The following is a 17,205-nucleotide window of genomic DNA, read 5'->3' as shown; positions in this document are numbered from 1 at the left end:
GTTATAACATGCAGAAATCAGCAAATTAACATTGGCTGTGCTTTAGCAGCAAGATATTGCCCAGTTTGGGGAATCAAATTTTAAGAAGACTATTGAAAAAAACTAAGAAAAACAGTCAAACTAATAAACAGGGAGAAGGCAATTCTTGCTGAAAAGAGAGCAAAATTAAGGCTAAAACCCTATGCGCATGTTAGTCTCACTTAACCTAACTAGACCACCCTCAAAATAAGGATGTATGGGATTATAACACAGGATATATGTTCATATTTTCAAAGTGCAACTGGCTATTTCACATTAATCAAGGCCTATCGGATGTGCCAACTTAGTTTACTAGCTAAATGTTTAATGTTAGGTATATGCAAAACCTGTGTTCTGCCAGATCACACTGATTCAACCATTTCATTAATCCCCAGAACTATAAATTTTGGGGGAAGTTCTGGACATTGTCTATCTCCATTTTGTCCAGAGTACCATGTCCACAAAAAGACAAACCACTTCTGGAAAACCCCAGAACAGCTGGATTGGTATGGTCCATAGGAGGAACAGAATATTGCAAGATGTCATCTCCAATTTAAGTGATACCTAGTTTTGCCCATGCTGTTACCTAAAACAGAAGAAATATTGGGCTACTCATCTAAGACAATTTCATGTTTGTGTGTTTATTTATTTAAATTTGCACACCACATGACTCCCAGTGACGCTACAGTTCAAAATTCAAAGTTAGATTACAAAAGCAAAACAAGGTGCCTAAGAAAAGTGGAAAGAAAGGTTTATATTTTCCCATAATCAACTACTCAATCAATCTCTTTAATATTTCATGTCAACTTTCACAGCTGCTTCATTATTGCTGCACATGGTGCTCATGCTCATGAATTTACATTAAGAAAAGTTGGACTCAACACAAAATGTTGCAGTATGTAATTGCCCTAAACAGGCAGGTTCATGTTCAAGATTCCAGTCAGTCAGCCATAACCTCCTCTAGGATATTAGAGGCCTCATACAGGCAATCCCCCAGGCCACATGATCCTTGAAATCACCAGTTGCAGTCCATCACAGTTGGACATAATTCTTCTCCACTATTAGCACTAGCTTTACCTGTCACCACTACTGCTGTTATGATGTGGCTGATGAAAGGCCACTGAACCCTTCAGAGTATTAGCATTCCTGTAAGAGGACTCAAAATCAATTTTAGAGCACTCTCAGAGCAATTGCCAGAGTGATTAAAAGCTTCCAGTCTTGCCCTCCAAGAATTAACATGAGCTCTGAGGAGCTTGATGGTCCATCACACAGCCCATCAAAGTCACCATATTCTGAAGTCGTGAGCACCTATCAGCAACAATGTGCAATGGCAGGAAGGTGGGTAAGAGAGTTAGGGGTAAGGAATGGAATGTAAATGGAAGGAAATTCTCCTTGCTTTCTCTCCACTGTTATTACCAGGAGAGAAAGTGATTCTAGTCCTAAGACTGTGGTGTTAAGTGCAGGCCCCAGCTCACTAGTCCCACTGAAAATGCTGCACTCTGCTTGAAATGTTAAGGAACCATACATGTCATCCAACACTCCACTTCCCACTCATTCTTCCAATTCATTTCTTTATACATTTTTTAAACCACCTCAATCTTGAAATATTCTAGGCGGTGCAAAAGAACAACAGATGAGTCAATGCAGTAATACATGCACAGAAATAAAGTAATATTATTTTGCAATATATATTCAACATTCTGGGGCTACTGGCCATGCTCCATCTTCACTGGGCAATGTTGAGAGTGGAGACAGTTCCCATATGAAAAAAAAAGTCGGCTGGGTGACTTTGGGCCAGTCACTCTCTCTCAGCCCAACTCACCTCACAGGGTTGTTGTTGTGGGAAAAATAGGAGGAAGAAGGTATGTTGGCCACCTTGAGTTATTTATACAAATAATAAAGGTGGGATAAAAATATTTTTTAAAAATGGTTTTGTTTTATGTTTATTTCTACTAATGTCAGTCCCCTTAGGCATGTTGACAGTTTCCTCATATTTCTCAATGGTCTTTTTCCTCTAAACCTGTTGGTACTTAATTTTTTTTCTTGCGCAAAACATACCATTACTGAGATGTCTCACAGGCTCAAAGAGCAGATCCAGAAACACTCCTATCTCTTCAGGCAATGAGCCAGCCAGGAATCTCAAAACAATAGCCATACGGGTCCCTGCAGCCGATTTCCCTTGTGTTTTGCTTCCAGTTTTGTTTCTCATCCGTCCATACAGAATCCTTACGGGGGTAAAAAGAAAATCATATTAGCTTCTCAGAAGCAATCCATCTGCAGGCCAAAGGCTCAGTACATGAAAACCTTAGCAGAAACTCACAAGTTGCTACAAACTGCAAGGATAGCTATTTGCCCCAAATCAAAGAGGCAGTTTGATGTAGTGGTTAAGTGCTGGTCTAGAAACTGGGAGACCATGAATTCCAGTCCTCCTTTAGACATGAAAGCTGGTGGGGTCACTGGCCAGTCACTTCTGTCAGCCCAATCCACCTCACAGGGTCTGTGTCATGCAGAAAATAGTAGTAGTTGTAAAAAATAAAGGTGGGCTATACGTCTGATAAATAAATAAAATGAATGTTGTTACAAAATAATTCACAACTGGAAGCTGTTTCATTCCTCCATCCATACTTACTAGAACTTATTTAATTCCTTTACCCACATTAATTTTATTTATTTATAATTTTGGCTTCTACAGCTGCCCATTTTACACAGCTCTGGGCTGCATCTCTCCAAGCTTGGCTGATATTGAAAAGCTAAGCAGGATCAGACATGAAACTTTGACAGGAGATCCTAGGGCTGCAGACTACTAGGATGTTGATAACAAAAACAAAAACACCTTTCCATATTGTTGCCAGAAAATTACATGGAAGTCACTAGGAGTCCAGTTTGATTACCCAGTTTAATTAAACCCCAGCTTTTCCAAGGTACTGTATATGGTAAACAGTTTTGCTTCCATTTTATCTTTACAATATCTCTGAATTATGTTAGACTAGGAAGTAGTAAATAGTTCAAAGTTAACCTCATGAATGGTATTCAGAGCCAGCCTTTTCCAATTCTAGACCAGCAGTATAACTATTTCACGACACTTGTTCTTCACCAGGATCTACCATCAAGATCATAGTTGGAAGATTTGTCCTTTGCTTGATCAGAAATACAGTGGGGCAAAAAAGTATTTAGTCAGCCACCAATTGTGCAAGTTCTCCCACTTAAAAAGATGAGAGAGGCCTGTAATTTTCATCATGGGTACACCTCAACTATGAGAGACAAAATGAGAAAAAAAAATCCAGAAAATCACATTGTCTGATTTTTAAAGAATTTATTTGCAAATCATGGTGGAAAATAAGTATTTGGTCACCTACAAACAAGCAAGATGTCTGGCTCTCACAGACCTGTAACTACTTCTTTAAGAGGCTCCTCTGTCCTCCATTCGTTACCTGTAGTAATGGCACCTGTTTGACCTTGTATCAGTATAAAAGACACCTGTCCACAACTTCAAACAGTCACACTCCAAACTCTACTATGGCCAAGACCAAAGAGCTGTTGAAGGACACCAGAAGCAAAATTGTAGACCTGCACCAGGCTGGGAAGACTGAATCTGCAATAGGCAAGCAGCTTGGTGTGAAGAAATCAACTGTGGGAGCAATAATTAGAAAATGGAAGACATACAAGACATACAAGACCACTGATAATCTCCCTCGATCTGGGGCTCCACGCAAGATCTCACCCCGTGGGGTCAAAATGATCACAAGAACGGTGAGCAAAAATCCCAGAACCACATGGGAGGACCTAGTGAATGACCTGCAGAGAGCTGGGACCAAAGTAACAAAGGCTACCATCAGTAACACACTATGCGGCCAGGGACTCAAATCCTGCAGTGCCAGACGTGTCCCCCTGCTTAAGCCAGTACATGTCCGGGCCCATCTGAAGTTTGCTAGAGACCATTTGGATGATCCAGAAGAGGATTGGGAGAATGTCATATGGTCAGATGAAACCAAAGTAGAATGTTTTGGTCTAAACTAAACTCGCCGTGTTTGGAGGAGAGAGAATGCTGAGTTGCATCCAAAGAACACCATACCTACTGTGAAGCATGGGGGTGGAAACATCATGCTTTGGGGCTGTTTTTCTACAAAGGGACCAGGACGACTGATCCGTGTAAAGGAAAGAATGCATGGGGCCATGTAACATGAGATTTTGAGTGAACACCTCCTTCCATCAGCAAGGGCATTGAAAATGAAACGTGCTGGGTCTTTCAGCATGACAATGATCCCAAACACACTGCCCGGGCAACGAAGGAGTGGCTTTGTAAGAAACATTTCAAGGTCCTGGAGTGGCCTAGCCAGTCTCCAGATCTCAACCCCATGGAAAACCTTTGGAGGGAGTTGAAAGTCTGTGTTGCCCAGCGACAGCCCCAAAACATCACTGCTCTAGAGGAGATCTGCATGGAGGAATGGGCCAAAATACCAGCAACAGTGTGTGAAAACCTCGTGAAGACTTACAGAAAACGTTTGACCTCTGTCATTGCCAACAAAGGATATATAACAAAGTATTAAGATGAACTTTTGATATTGACCAAATACTTATTTTCCACCATGATTTGCAAATAAATTCTTTAAAAATCAGACAATGTGATTTTCTGGATTTTTTTCCCATTTTGTCTCTCATAGTTGAGGTATACCTATGATGAAAAATAGGCCTCTCTCATCTTTTTAAGTGGGAGAACTTGCACAATTGGTGGCTGACTAAATACTTCTTTGCCCCACTGTATAATTATGAAACTAGGCTTCATAATTGTAGAGAAAAGTCACTTTTTAAAAAATAAGTTGTAGTAGCAGTTTTACACAAGAACATAAAATGAGTTAAGTAACAAGTCTATTGCAAAGACGGGTACATTTACAGTAAAATCTGGACAGTGGATACAGAAGTTCCATCTTCTTTTGGAGGTAGGCATCAACATTTCATTTTTAAACTTTTATCAAAGTATGTATAGGCATAATGTCTATGTTAACATACAGTATATAAGTCCCTTACCTCATTAAAACAGGAATAAGTTCTGATCGGTGCTGTGGCTTTACTATACTGTTTTCTTCAGAAATGCTGAAATGAACTATTTCTTCTTTAAAACTCTTGTCTTCCAATAGCCGGTGTAAATTCTCTCTGTAAGTACATAATGCAATTTAAACAAAAAGATTCTTTACATAATTTATTAAAATACAAGGTAATAAACTTTTTAGTGTTTGAGAAGACATATGTGAATGGTGGCAGTAGTTTCAATCAATGATCAGCAAAATTTACAAAATATACAACACGAAAATAAAATCAAACGGATTGGATAAAATACCAACATAACAAGGAGTCTCTATAATAAAAATATAACATAAGTTAATAATATGTCATTAAACTGTGCAAGTATAAGTCTAAAGTATTACAATCTAAGGAGTAAAAATGTACATCACCTAAAGCAAAATAAAACAACACTATTCTAGAATCTATATATTAAGTCTGAAGTGATAGATATGAGTGTATAATCACATATATTTCAATGCCATCGAGAAGACGTTATCTCTTACTTATATGGCAGAAGATGAGGATGCTTGTAAGTCATGATGCAGTCAAGAGCTACTTTTTGCACATTTTGATCTTGATGGGTCAGCAGCTGAAGATGATGTTTTAAAACAAATCAGAGTTAAATGAGTTAGAACTGTCTTATATTAACATATTGCAATCAATGTTCTATCACAATTTACACCATCCTTTTATTGAAGAGAATCCATGAAGGATGGTAATTATGCAAATAGCAGAATCCACAAACAGAGAATGCTTTTTCCATTTAAAAACTGTTCTTAGAATCAGAGTCCATGAACTTCAAACATGTGTTCTTATATACCACTGTAAAAATATGAAACACACACACACTCTCATATAAGACCATTGGTTCTCTAATAATTACCATACCATTTAGACTCCTAACATCTATCCCTAAGCAGTGGTAATGTTTCAGATTCCCACCAAGGAATTTGGTAGCCCTAATTACTATAACGTTGATTTACATTCTACTACTGAACTCCAGCTACTGTAAGGATTGCACATTAAAATAATGGTCCTCAAAACAGGAATCTCCAAGAATCAACTTCTTCCTTCTCAAAAGGTATAATCAGTTACTATAATCCAAAAACATTTATGCAATTCCTACACTATCTCACTTAAGCCATTTGTCCTATAAGGCTTTTCCTTTCCCCCAAATTCATCCTATATCTAACAAAACTCCATCCCTCTTTGCATGTTTGGCTTGCTGGACCCAAAGGTACAGGCTAGGAGTCAGCAAGCCATAGAGCTTGTAGCTGATTTTTCTTAATTACATTCAAGGTTGATTTAAGCCATTCCTTACTACTATCGTAATAATTCCACCACCAACCAAGAAAGATGGTAACAGAGCTCAGAAATTATTAACTGCTAACGTGAACATCAAAATGCAGATTGTCATGTGAATAAATTTTATTTTTATTTTTTCCTTTTCCTTTTTATTTATTTTTACTGGTCTGATTAAGCAACTAATTTCTTGAGAATAGTTTAGTCATTTTAGAACCAGGCACTGATGCAAGTTAATCAGTCATTACTTTCAGAACACTATGGACACAACATTGTAGCAACAATCTTCCTCCACCCGGTGATCTCCTGATATATTAGGACAGCATCACATTGGCTAGAAATTCTGGGAATGGCGTTCTCAACGTATCTGGAGACACGAGGTTGGGAACAGATTCTAAACCAAAAGCCTCCCCCAAATTACTTCCAAGCTCCTTGTAAGATAATAAATATGCACATGTATTAATCAAATTAATCTTTTTTTTCAATTAATGAAATGAAAAATTCTTTACCTGTATATATATTTCATTCAATTTGGGTTCTAAATACAAAGCACGTGGATTTGAAAACTGAGTGAAAACTTGTAAGTGGGTGATAAGCTGTCTGAAAAACAAAACACAACAGACCAGCTGTCAGTAAAAAAACAAGATGTGACTTTTGAGATGGAGACATTTTAAAAGTAGAAACGAATTTATCAAATGTTTTCTTTCAAGTGCTCTTATGTACTTAAGTGTACTCAGCTTTTCTGCAAAGATCACTGAGTTATTTTATTGAATCTAGTACTGACTAATACGACTGTCTTGGTTCAGGCATTACAAAAAGGAACAAGCCAGAGGACAGCACATTCTATTTCAGAAACCTTTGCTTCCATTTTCTGCTAGCTACATTTATATTATCCAAGCCCCATTAACTCTATTCTTAGCCAGGAGTTAACAAAAATAAGCCAATTCCATACACTCTGAAGATGTGATGGAATTTGAGGGTGATCTTGGAAGATGGAGGGAAGAGATGCCGCCTAGGGAACAATTAGGTAAAAGAGAAAGAAGTCCACAACAGAGTAATCGCCAGAGAAAGAAACTTAGGAAGGACCCGCCCTAACTACTCAGGTGGTAAATAGGGAGAGCGGGAGATTTTCACTTTCAGACTTGCAAGATTCTGTTAATGTACTCTTACAATACAGTAGAATTAGCTCATCTAGTCATCTTTCCTGTCTGGCTTACCTGGGAGGGCTGACAGAAAATTAACTTACTTCCATTAATCATAATAAGAATAAGAGGACCAGTTTATCTGGGTTTGGATGTTATGCCAAGCTGCAGTTAATATCAAATAGAAGCAGAAGATTCCAGCCTCACAGGTCTTCCAGAGAAAGTAGGACTACTAGATCTAGCTTGCAAAAATCCAGGGGACCACTTTTTTGATCAGTCATGCCTAACCCCTAATGACCAAAAGGACATCATTTTGTCATGATTATCTATTTGCTTTTTGAGTTCTTTGAGGCAGACTGCATGGTTAATTCTTTTGCAAAAGGCTATTAGAATTCTTATCAGTATGAAAACCAGTTCTCACACCCGTATTAAATGATTTGTTCTTCTTGCAGTCCCAGGTATTCTCAACAACCTTCTCCAGCACCACAATTCAAAGGCCATCAGTTTTTTCATTTATCTTTTCTGATGGCTTTCCTGAATATTACAACTGGAAAAATTATTGCTTGACAATATGTGTATTAGTTGCTCTTGTGAAGACTCTGCACTTTAATATTGTGTTTAGATTTGTCATAAACTTTCTCTTATTGTAGCACATGTCTCCATTTCATGAATACAGTAAGTTTTTGAGCTTAGGATGATAAAACCTGTTACTATTTCAATTTCTATTGAAATTTCATTAGGTTGGTATTGCCTGCTGACATAATCTTAATTTTTAAATACTGAACAGTAACCTGGCTTTTGTTGCCATTTTTCACATTTAAAAAAAGATTCCTTAAGTCTTTCTCACTTTTTAAATTTTTCACTCCAAATTCTATTTCTTCTAGTCCAATATTTCTTTTGACACACTCTGCATATAAGTTAAATAAATAAGGGGACATTACACAATCTTTGAATACCTCTTTCCCAATTTTGAATTATTTAATTGCACCATATTCCATTCTGCTGCTTCCTAGTTATCATACAAATGCTTCAATAGACAGATGAGGTGCACCCATGTTTTCTAAGGGTTATCCATATTCAAAACCCTCTGCATAGTCAATAAAACCAAAATTTGGAACTCCTTTCACTTTTCCATTAGTCACTGAATATTAACAAAGTGATCTCAGGTGTTCATTGTTGTTGAAGTTAGGATTGCAAATTCTTGAGCATTAACTTATATGAAATAAATACAATGATTTAATATTGAAATACAAATGGATACTTTCGATTCTCTTGACCACTGCTGGTTTCCATAGTAGCTTACAAACTGTAAGCAGTATTTTAACTTCATTGTTTTATTCGATTTTAAGCAGTTCTGCTGGTATTTCAGAAACTCCCTCAGAATGTTAACAGTACTTTCTAGGGCCTGTTTTATTTCACTTTCCAAAATTTCTGGCAGTAATTCAGTGATCAAACTTTCATATCCACTATCATTGATTTTGGAATCTTTTGTCCTTCCATGTATTTGTACCATCTTTATATCTTCTTTCTCCAATAGATTCTTGTCTTTTAACATGCCCATCTTTGCACGAAAACTTCACTTGATTTTTGTGATTTTCTTAAATAAAATCTCTTGTCCTCTCCATTTGATTATCTGCAATTTCTTTGCATTGCTTATTTAGATAAAACTCCTTGTCTCATCTTGCTCTTCTCTGGAATTCAACATTTAGTTGGATAAATTTTGCTGTCTCTGTTTCTTTTGTTATTTTCACCATATAGGCAGACAGCCATTTCACTTTCTTTTGCTTTTTACATTTCAGAATATTTTTGTCTGCTTCACCTTTAATGATGTCACAAATTTCAATCCAGAGTTCTTCAGGCACCCTATCAAATCTAATCCATTAAATCTATTCTTTATAGCATAATCATAGAGAATACTACTGATGTTCTATTTTGATGGTCTATCTTTTCTTTAGTTTAAGTCGCAATTTTGCAAAAAGGAATTAGCGATCCGAGTTGCTATCAGCACGAACCTTGTTTTTGCTGACTGTACAGAGCTTCAAACTAAATAGTTTGATTTCAGTGTTCTCCATCTGGTGATGTCCATGTGTAGAGTTCTTTTTGCATACTGAAATAAGGTATTTGCTATAAATATTGAATTTTCTTGGCAGAATTCTATTACAGTAATCTGACTCCTGCTTCATTTTGTACACTGAAACCAAATGTTCCTGTTGTTATCTTAATTCTGTCTTTAATACTCCAGCCTCCTATAATCTGGATAATGGCTTTTTTAACAACAAAGTCTTCCAAACTGTCACAGAACTATTCAACTCTCCATTTCAGTTCTGCCAAAACCAGGCGTGACTTAGTTCATGGTTCTGAATAACCATTAGAAGGCAGCAAGATGATACAAAACGTTCTCTTTTGTGCCACTGAGTGGTTCTCCAGATTTTTGCAACTCACATCTGGTAGTTCTAAGTGAAGAAGTTGGAAGCATGTCATTCTCATAATGCTAAACAGTGGTTTATAGGCATGTGTGAAAGTAACTACTGTGTGACATAACTGTTATGTGGATTATATAAACTTATAGCTAGATAATGGTAATTTTTCAGTGGAGACTCGTGAAGTGGTTATTTCATGTGCAAATTCCTATCCTTCAGAGAATATTCTGTGGAAGGTAATGGATCTTTAAAAATATTGGAGTTGGCCATCTGTGAAATAAACCAAACTCCTAAATATAAAGCCATTCTGTGATGTAGATATTTGTGGCTGAACTTCTGAACACAGTGGGCTTCTACAATCATTCTTATAATAGTGCACATTTTTTGTGCTGCAGGAAAAACTAGAACTAATCATAATGTTCCATCTTTTCCTCCATTGGAAGAGCCCTTTGTTTCTGATCCATGACTGGAATCCCATGTCACATTAAACCATGGGCTTGATGAACAAACCAACCACATTACTGAACCTGATTTGTGAACCTAGTCAATGTGTGACTAAAATGTTCTCCTATTACATATTCTGATGACTGGACAAGGAGAAACAGACAGTTAAGAAAATATGCAAGGCATGTTAGAGTTGAAGAATAAGAACTACAGGCTAAAATTACATTTAAATGCAGATTCAAAATCTGTAAGAAACCCATATTATTTCAGTTAAGACAAACATACTTGGTCGCAGCTCTTCTGGTTTTCCTTTTTGGCATCTCCTCAGTGACTTGGTCTTCAGAAGTTTGCTTCTCTCCTTCGAAGTCATAGATCTCATCCTCTGTTGTGTCATGAAGACCCATTTTCTCTGGAAGACCTTCTTTTATATCGTCACTACAACTGCTTTTCTTTCTAAGATCTTGCACTGGAGCTATTTGTGAATCTGCAGGATAATACTCATTGCTGTAACAAAATAAAACAGGGAAGTTGACCTTCTTTTTTCAATTCATTCTAGTGACTTATTTGTGTCTCAGTAAACGATACCTCTTTTGTGTCACTGTGACTCTTTGTGGACCTACCTCTCCTTCTCTTTTAATGTCTATATTGTTCTGTTATTTTATGCACACAAATGCCCAGTATATCCTTTACTTTTCCTATTCATGTTCTGCTTTAGCTACCCTTCTAATTTCTCTCTCATCACCTCATGTAAGTGACTGGAATTTGGATTACTATCCCATACTTTCTTTTATCCTGCAGCTCTGTTATGTATGGAATAGTTTACGAAGCTATCTCTTATTTTTTACCTCACAGCAATCATTGTCAGGCCCAGCCCAAGAACAACAGTGAAACGGTCCAATTGACTTTGGACTGTTGACTTTTATTTGCTTACACCATATAGACAGAATCTTGCCAGACTATACTATTGCAACTGGTGGATATACCTTGGGAGATTCTAGGGAGCGGCTACCCTGACCCTCATATGCTTCCCACCCTCCCGCTGTGGACAGGGTTGTCTTTTGTCTCCTTTCCCTTCCTGGAATGCACCCCCTCCTTCCTGATAGCCTTGCTCTCTGTTGCTATCCACCACAATCATATGTAGGAAACAACTACTTTAATCCCATATTTTTGAGAACTACTAGTTATAAGCTTTCATATTTTAATGCATCCACACAAATACAAGAAGATATTTTTCGTTTGGAAAATGGTATCACCTTGTCAGCCCTTTGAGGTAAACCAGACTAGGAAGCCAAAGTTATGAATACTAATACTTTTATTATAGAGTTACAGTAACAGAATCTTGCAAGTCTGAATGCGCCTCCCCCCTCCCTGCTTTTATTTACAAGAGAATTAGAGTGGGTCAAGTCTACATTTCTGCTTTGGACTCAGATTTCATTTATCTGACCACTGTCTTGGTTGCGGCTCTCGCTTGTTACTCAAGGTTATTCTCACAGCGCATTACACACCTGCGGTCTGTCATGAGCACTTGTGGGAAAAAGTATCAAGTACAGTCAGGCCTCTCTGTCAATAAGCCATAATATGAACTATTCTATCACATGAACTAGCTGAAAAACTGCTTACATTTCTTTATGAGTAATCAACTAATTCCAACAGTGTTTGTGAAACATGTATATAAACTAATTCCTTTTTAAAAATCCTCACTTACTTAATAAATCTTAGTAGAAGTGGGGAAAGTTCTCTTGACCTGGGCTCCACCCTGGATGGAAATCTTGACATTGCCTTCCAAAGGAGAAACCTAAAATTTATATGATCCGTTCTCTCATTACAGCATGTCTGCCATTTCAGTTGCTCAAGATACAAAGCTCTGACATGATGCTGATGGATTGCCTCACTTCCAGCATCCTTAACTGCTTTTGGTTCTTCTTCTAGCTCCTTTTCTGTGGAAAAATCACCAAAATGGCCATTAAAAAAATTAAAAATCTAAAAAGATTTGCCAGCTATCTTATTACTGCAAATTTGTAGCAAACCTATTTATAGTCCTGATTATAATGCAATTAATAAAGAACTACAGAAAAGTGAAAATTTAAGAGTTCCACTTTAGTGAATACTGTTCAACCCACTGGGGTTCTGCAACAGGCCCAGAAATTGAGCACTTCCAGAAATTGAGGCCCCTTATCAGTAAGAATAATTGCTTTGTGTTATTTGGAAGCAAAAAGAAACAACAGAAAGGAAAGCAACAATTCCAGATCACTGCAAACTCGCGCATTTTGGCACTGGAACCTGAGAGAGACAGAGGGGGCAGGGGAGAAAACTTCTGAAGAATACAAAGTCAGATGCCAATGGCTTAGTTAATGAGCAGCTTTGACCTTGCCTCTATCTTTACTGAGTCTTTTATATGACAATGTCTTACCAGCGTAGGACACAGCTTTTTCCAAATGTTCATAATAAACTTTCCAGAATAGCTTGTTTTCCATTTCATCTGCATGGGACCTAATTAAAAAAAGGGGTTTTATTTTACAAACATTAAATAAGTGAACAAATCCACTCTTAACTATCAATATTCATGTCCTCTTTTGTTCACAGAAACTAAACTATTTGTACTTTTCTTTTATTAATTTATTCCTACTGTATCACAATCCAAAATCATTTTGCAGTATGTTTTAAAAAGAGAAGCATAAGGAATCTCATAAGCATATCTAGCTTGCTCATATCAGATCCATAATCTGATTTACTCTAAAAGTGCAAAGTGGTTTAACAGAGTATGATGGCACTGAAATATTCAGAAAACAGTGCTTCATTCAGTAACAAAGAGAAGGAAAAAAGCCACCACACTGGGATTATTTCTTATTCTTTTTTCTTTGAAAAGTTTCCTTGTGATGTGGTTCTGCTTGTTCACATTTCTTTTGCCCAGTGGACTGAATTTTTATTTGTGGTCATTCTACAGCATGTGCTTAAATTACAGTGACCATATATCCTTTATTAGAAAGGACAGCTCTTTATTTCAGGAAAAAATATTTAATTATTTATTTTCTTAGGTTTGCTGTTGAATTTTCCTTTGAAAAGCAAAATTATAAGCATCAACAATTAATTTTTTAAAACCTTATGAACCTCTTTCAGATTTGGCCCTTTTTCAGATTTGTCCTTTATTTTTTCCCAAGAAAATATGGTCACTGTAGCTTAAATACACACTAGAAAAAAGTGGATTTTCAACTAAAATGGCGAGTTCAGTAGAGGAATCCTTCATAAATTAATTTGTCTAATTTGTCTAAATCAGTTTATATTAAGGAGACATATATCTCCTAAAGTTTTGGGTTAACTTCCCTCCTGAAAAGGGCAGTTTGCCTTTAATGACAAACTGGCAAGAAGGAATTTAATTAGAGCAATTTATCCACAACACAGATATGCAGGGATAATAAGAGGAGGAATTCATTTAGTGAGCGATGGCAGTGAGAGAAATTTTGGTAGTTCTGCCACTGATTACTGATTGAGATCTGGCACTGATTACTCACAGCACAAACTTAGGACAAGTACTCATCTTAAGACTTGTGCAACATCTTGTGCAACTGGGATTTCAGTTCTTTCCTCATCTCGAGCAAAAGCTCCCTGGATTCAACGTGCTGGATATTTGTCATACATGAGCTAGAAAGGATAGCCTTTCCACCCAGAAACTCAATTACAGAGAGGGATGAGTACTTTGTTCTCCTACTCTTTTGATTATGCAAGGGATCCTTAAGCTGTATTGCCACAAACATGAAACTGCACTCCCTCTAGAACAACATCTGCTCATTAAGAAAATTTTCCTTCCCATAAAAAATGTTTGGCATCATTCACTTTCTCCCAGACTCAAGTTGAAACAAAAGAAGGAGAAAGACTTTGAGGTCACATTCTAATGTATATGGGTAGAACCAACATAATTCTATAAGACTAAATTTACAAAACAAAACTAAACACCTTTCATAGACCAAGACAGGTAGATGTGGCCAAAAAAATAAGTAGTGAGGAATACAATTCTGCAATAACAACTTTACGACGGATGTGGAAGCAAGGATTTCAATTTTAGCTTAGGCATTATGTACTGTCAATTCAGTTTTATTTTATTTTATAAAATGAGAACATTACATATCAATCATATATATTAAAAAATCTGCTAGGTGCCATGAGGCCTCAGATGAACAGAAAACAGAAAGTCTAAAATAAAGAACTCATGTTTCCGATAGGCTGAAAAATGTTAGCTAGACCCCCTTCAAGAGAATGGCACATTCAGCAGTCTCACCAGAAATAAGACATTTACTTCATTAACACATAAGGCTAATTCTTTACCCCACAAAATTCACAGATGTATGACACTGTCAATTTTTATACTTATTATAACTTATATTTATTTATAACTATATTTGCCTTTCTTTCAGGAATTCAAGGTGGCATATACTGCACTCCTTCTTACAGTATTTCCCGCCACAACCCTGTGAGGCATGTTGAGCTGAGATGGACTGACCCCATATCACCCAGCGAGCTTCCATGGCTTAGGGCTGACCTGAATCTGAGTTCTAGCCCAACACCTACCCCATTTGCTCTTTTTCTTGAAAAAACAAAGACTTACCTTATAAGCTCAGTCACAGGGTCCCACAGTGGACTGAAGTTGATATAAAGCATTCCCAGTAAATATCGAAGAGGCACCTAGAGTAACATTCCGAAATGTTTGCTTGCCTCTTTAAAATCCACCACTAATATGCATTAAACAAGATCACTGGTATCCATTACTACAAAGATATTCCTCTTAAATGCTGCTAGTTCATTAGTTTTCAATATATTAATTTTGCCAATTTTCTTAAATTCTAGTAACAATTGGCATAATAGTGACTTTTTTCCCTGAAATCTTGGGCTATATCTATGAAATCCTTGTTTATTAGCCACACATGTAGCCACTCATGTATCAACAGCTGTTTTCTTAAAGAATTTAACAGCTAATTATTAATCAAATTTTGACATACCAGGTCATATTGAACCTGCTTGGCCAGTAACAATCACAATGGATTAGATTGTGGTCTCTGCTACAAAAAGAAGATGTGAATGGGACTAGTGCTGCACTGGATCCCACTGCAGCCTAGTAGTCTGCACAATATAGAGGGGGTCCCTGCAAGCATCTGATCAATTTGATAGACATTTGGTTAAGAGAATAAAAACAGTATTTCAGACGTACCAGAAAGATAATCTAATTAAATAATAAAGAGAATCATCTTTCCCTTAAAAAAACAAAATAATTGCCCTTGGTTTTAAATCCACATTGCTAATAGAAATAATTAAGTTTCCCTTAATGCAAATGTCATTTAAAAATATAATTTACACCTGACAGCTCCACACACCCACAAATTTATCTGATCAGAAAATAAAAATGGAGACAGCTATGTTCTCTATATTCCATGGAAATCCTGGATCTTAACCACTGGGGTGAATTGATTTTGTTTCTCAGAATTGTTACTGTAACATCACATTATTAAATCCATTATGACAAAATACAAAAACATTGTGATCTGCTTTTAGAAAATGCAGTTATGCTAGGACTTTCCACAAAGGACATTTTACCTCCTGCAAAGGTCCCTCAGGGATCAGGGACTGCACCAAATCATATCTCAGCTTACTTAGATAGAGCAGCTTCTCACGATAATCATTGACATTTGCTGGCACAAGTTCCGCTTGAAGCAACATACCAAATAACCCCACATCCTTAGCAAATAAGAAAAAACAAGTGTTGTCAGAAAGTTTCTTCAAAGGCAAATGCATTCATAGCTTATTAATCAAAAAGTTTCCTAACAATTGGTAGGAATCAGCTGATAATCAATATGTCAAAAAAATACAGTGGAAACTGGAGGGGAATAAGTTCAGTGAATGGATGAGAATAACATCAAATACTTGTTTTCAACCAGAAGAAAACACACCACCCTAAACTTAAATCTGAGCTGTTCCTCGCCATTCATTATTGTTTTAAATGAAAGAAGAAAATGTACTGCTGTACAAAGTATCTTGAGGAAATCAAACCTTCGCTAATGCAAGCTCTAAATTCACCAAAAATAATGGCATACCAACATTCAGAAATACAAGTTAGGGAACACTACTAAAACTATACTTTGGTTTATCCACCGTTGCAATTTTAGCCATTTTAGAATCACTGGAAAAGCCCTCTTTCCGCATGAATGCTGCACCATTTGTTGCACTAAATTATCGCTTGACACATTACCTGGGTTCCTGTTGAAAGCAGATCATCAAAATGACTTAAAATCCGTATCGTTAGCAGTCGCACCTGTTCAGAAGACACCATGCTTCATTACTTCTATTAATTTAATAATACATAAGGCAGAAATAGATAACCTATATTTTGGCTGCACCTTCCATGAACTCTAACCAACATTCCTAAAGGCAAGAATTATGGAAACTGCAGTTCAGATTACTTGGATTGGAACAGTCTACTCCCAGTATAACATAGGTATTTCTTTCCTGTTACCTACCATACTTTAATTAAATAAACAGATTTTTTTGCAGACCAGTGAGGTATGGTCACATCTTTCAGACTCATAATTTGATTTATATCAATATCTGTTTCATCAGATGTAGTGAGGAAAAAAAACCAGTGGAAGTCAGTTATAAGGAAATAAAAAATGAATAGTCCATTTCTACATTAAAAAAAAACTGCAATACACAATTAACATCAAGGAAAAATGTAGTGCAACTACAAATTCTGACTCCCTGGAGAAAATATCAAACTCATAATTTCTGTTTATGACAAGATGGATGGAATCATATTGTAACAGCAGTTCATGTTC

At 36.7% G+C, this 17,205-nt stretch overlaps 1 protein-coding gene across 1 annotated transcript in view; it reads right to left on the bottom strand.

Annotated features, from left to right (window-relative positions):
- UTP20 (UTP20 small subunit processome component) overlaps nt 1-17,205 on the bottom strand; it is a 79,941-nt gene that overhangs the window by 35,756 nt on the left and 26,980 nt on the right. The window contains exons 17-26 of the mRNA XM_088141923.1: nt 16,623-16,685; nt 15,971-16,111; nt 14,988-15,064; nt 12,798-12,877; nt 12,093-12,324; nt 10,673-10,891; nt 6,891-6,981; nt 5,583-5,668; nt 5,044-5,169; nt 2,077-2,243 (exon numbers count right to left, since the gene is read on the bottom strand). Of these exons, the coding sequence (XP_087998049.1) occupies nt 2,077-2,243; nt 5,044-5,169; nt 5,583-5,668; nt 6,891-6,981; nt 10,673-10,891; nt 12,093-12,324; nt 12,798-12,877; nt 14,988-15,064; nt 15,971-16,111; nt 16,623-16,685 (1,282 nt within the window). The remainder of the gene's footprint in view (nt 1-2,076; nt 2,244-5,043; nt 5,170-5,582; nt 5,669-6,890; nt 6,982-10,672; nt 10,892-12,092; nt 12,325-12,797; nt 12,878-14,987; nt 15,065-15,970; nt 16,112-16,622; nt 16,686-17,205) is intronic.

Source organism: Python bivittatus, unplaced genomic scaffold, assembly GCF_059951505.1.
Source record: "Python bivittatus isolate LINGU-HERP-01145 unplaced genomic scaffold, Pbiv_v1 ctg000330_np1212, whole genome shotgun sequence".
Lineage (NCBI taxonomy): Eukaryota > Metazoa > Chordata > Lepidosauria > Squamata > Pythonidae > Python > Python bivittatus.
Note: the sequence above shows the minus strand (reverse complement) of the source record. Positions and strands in the feature narration are given on the sequence as shown.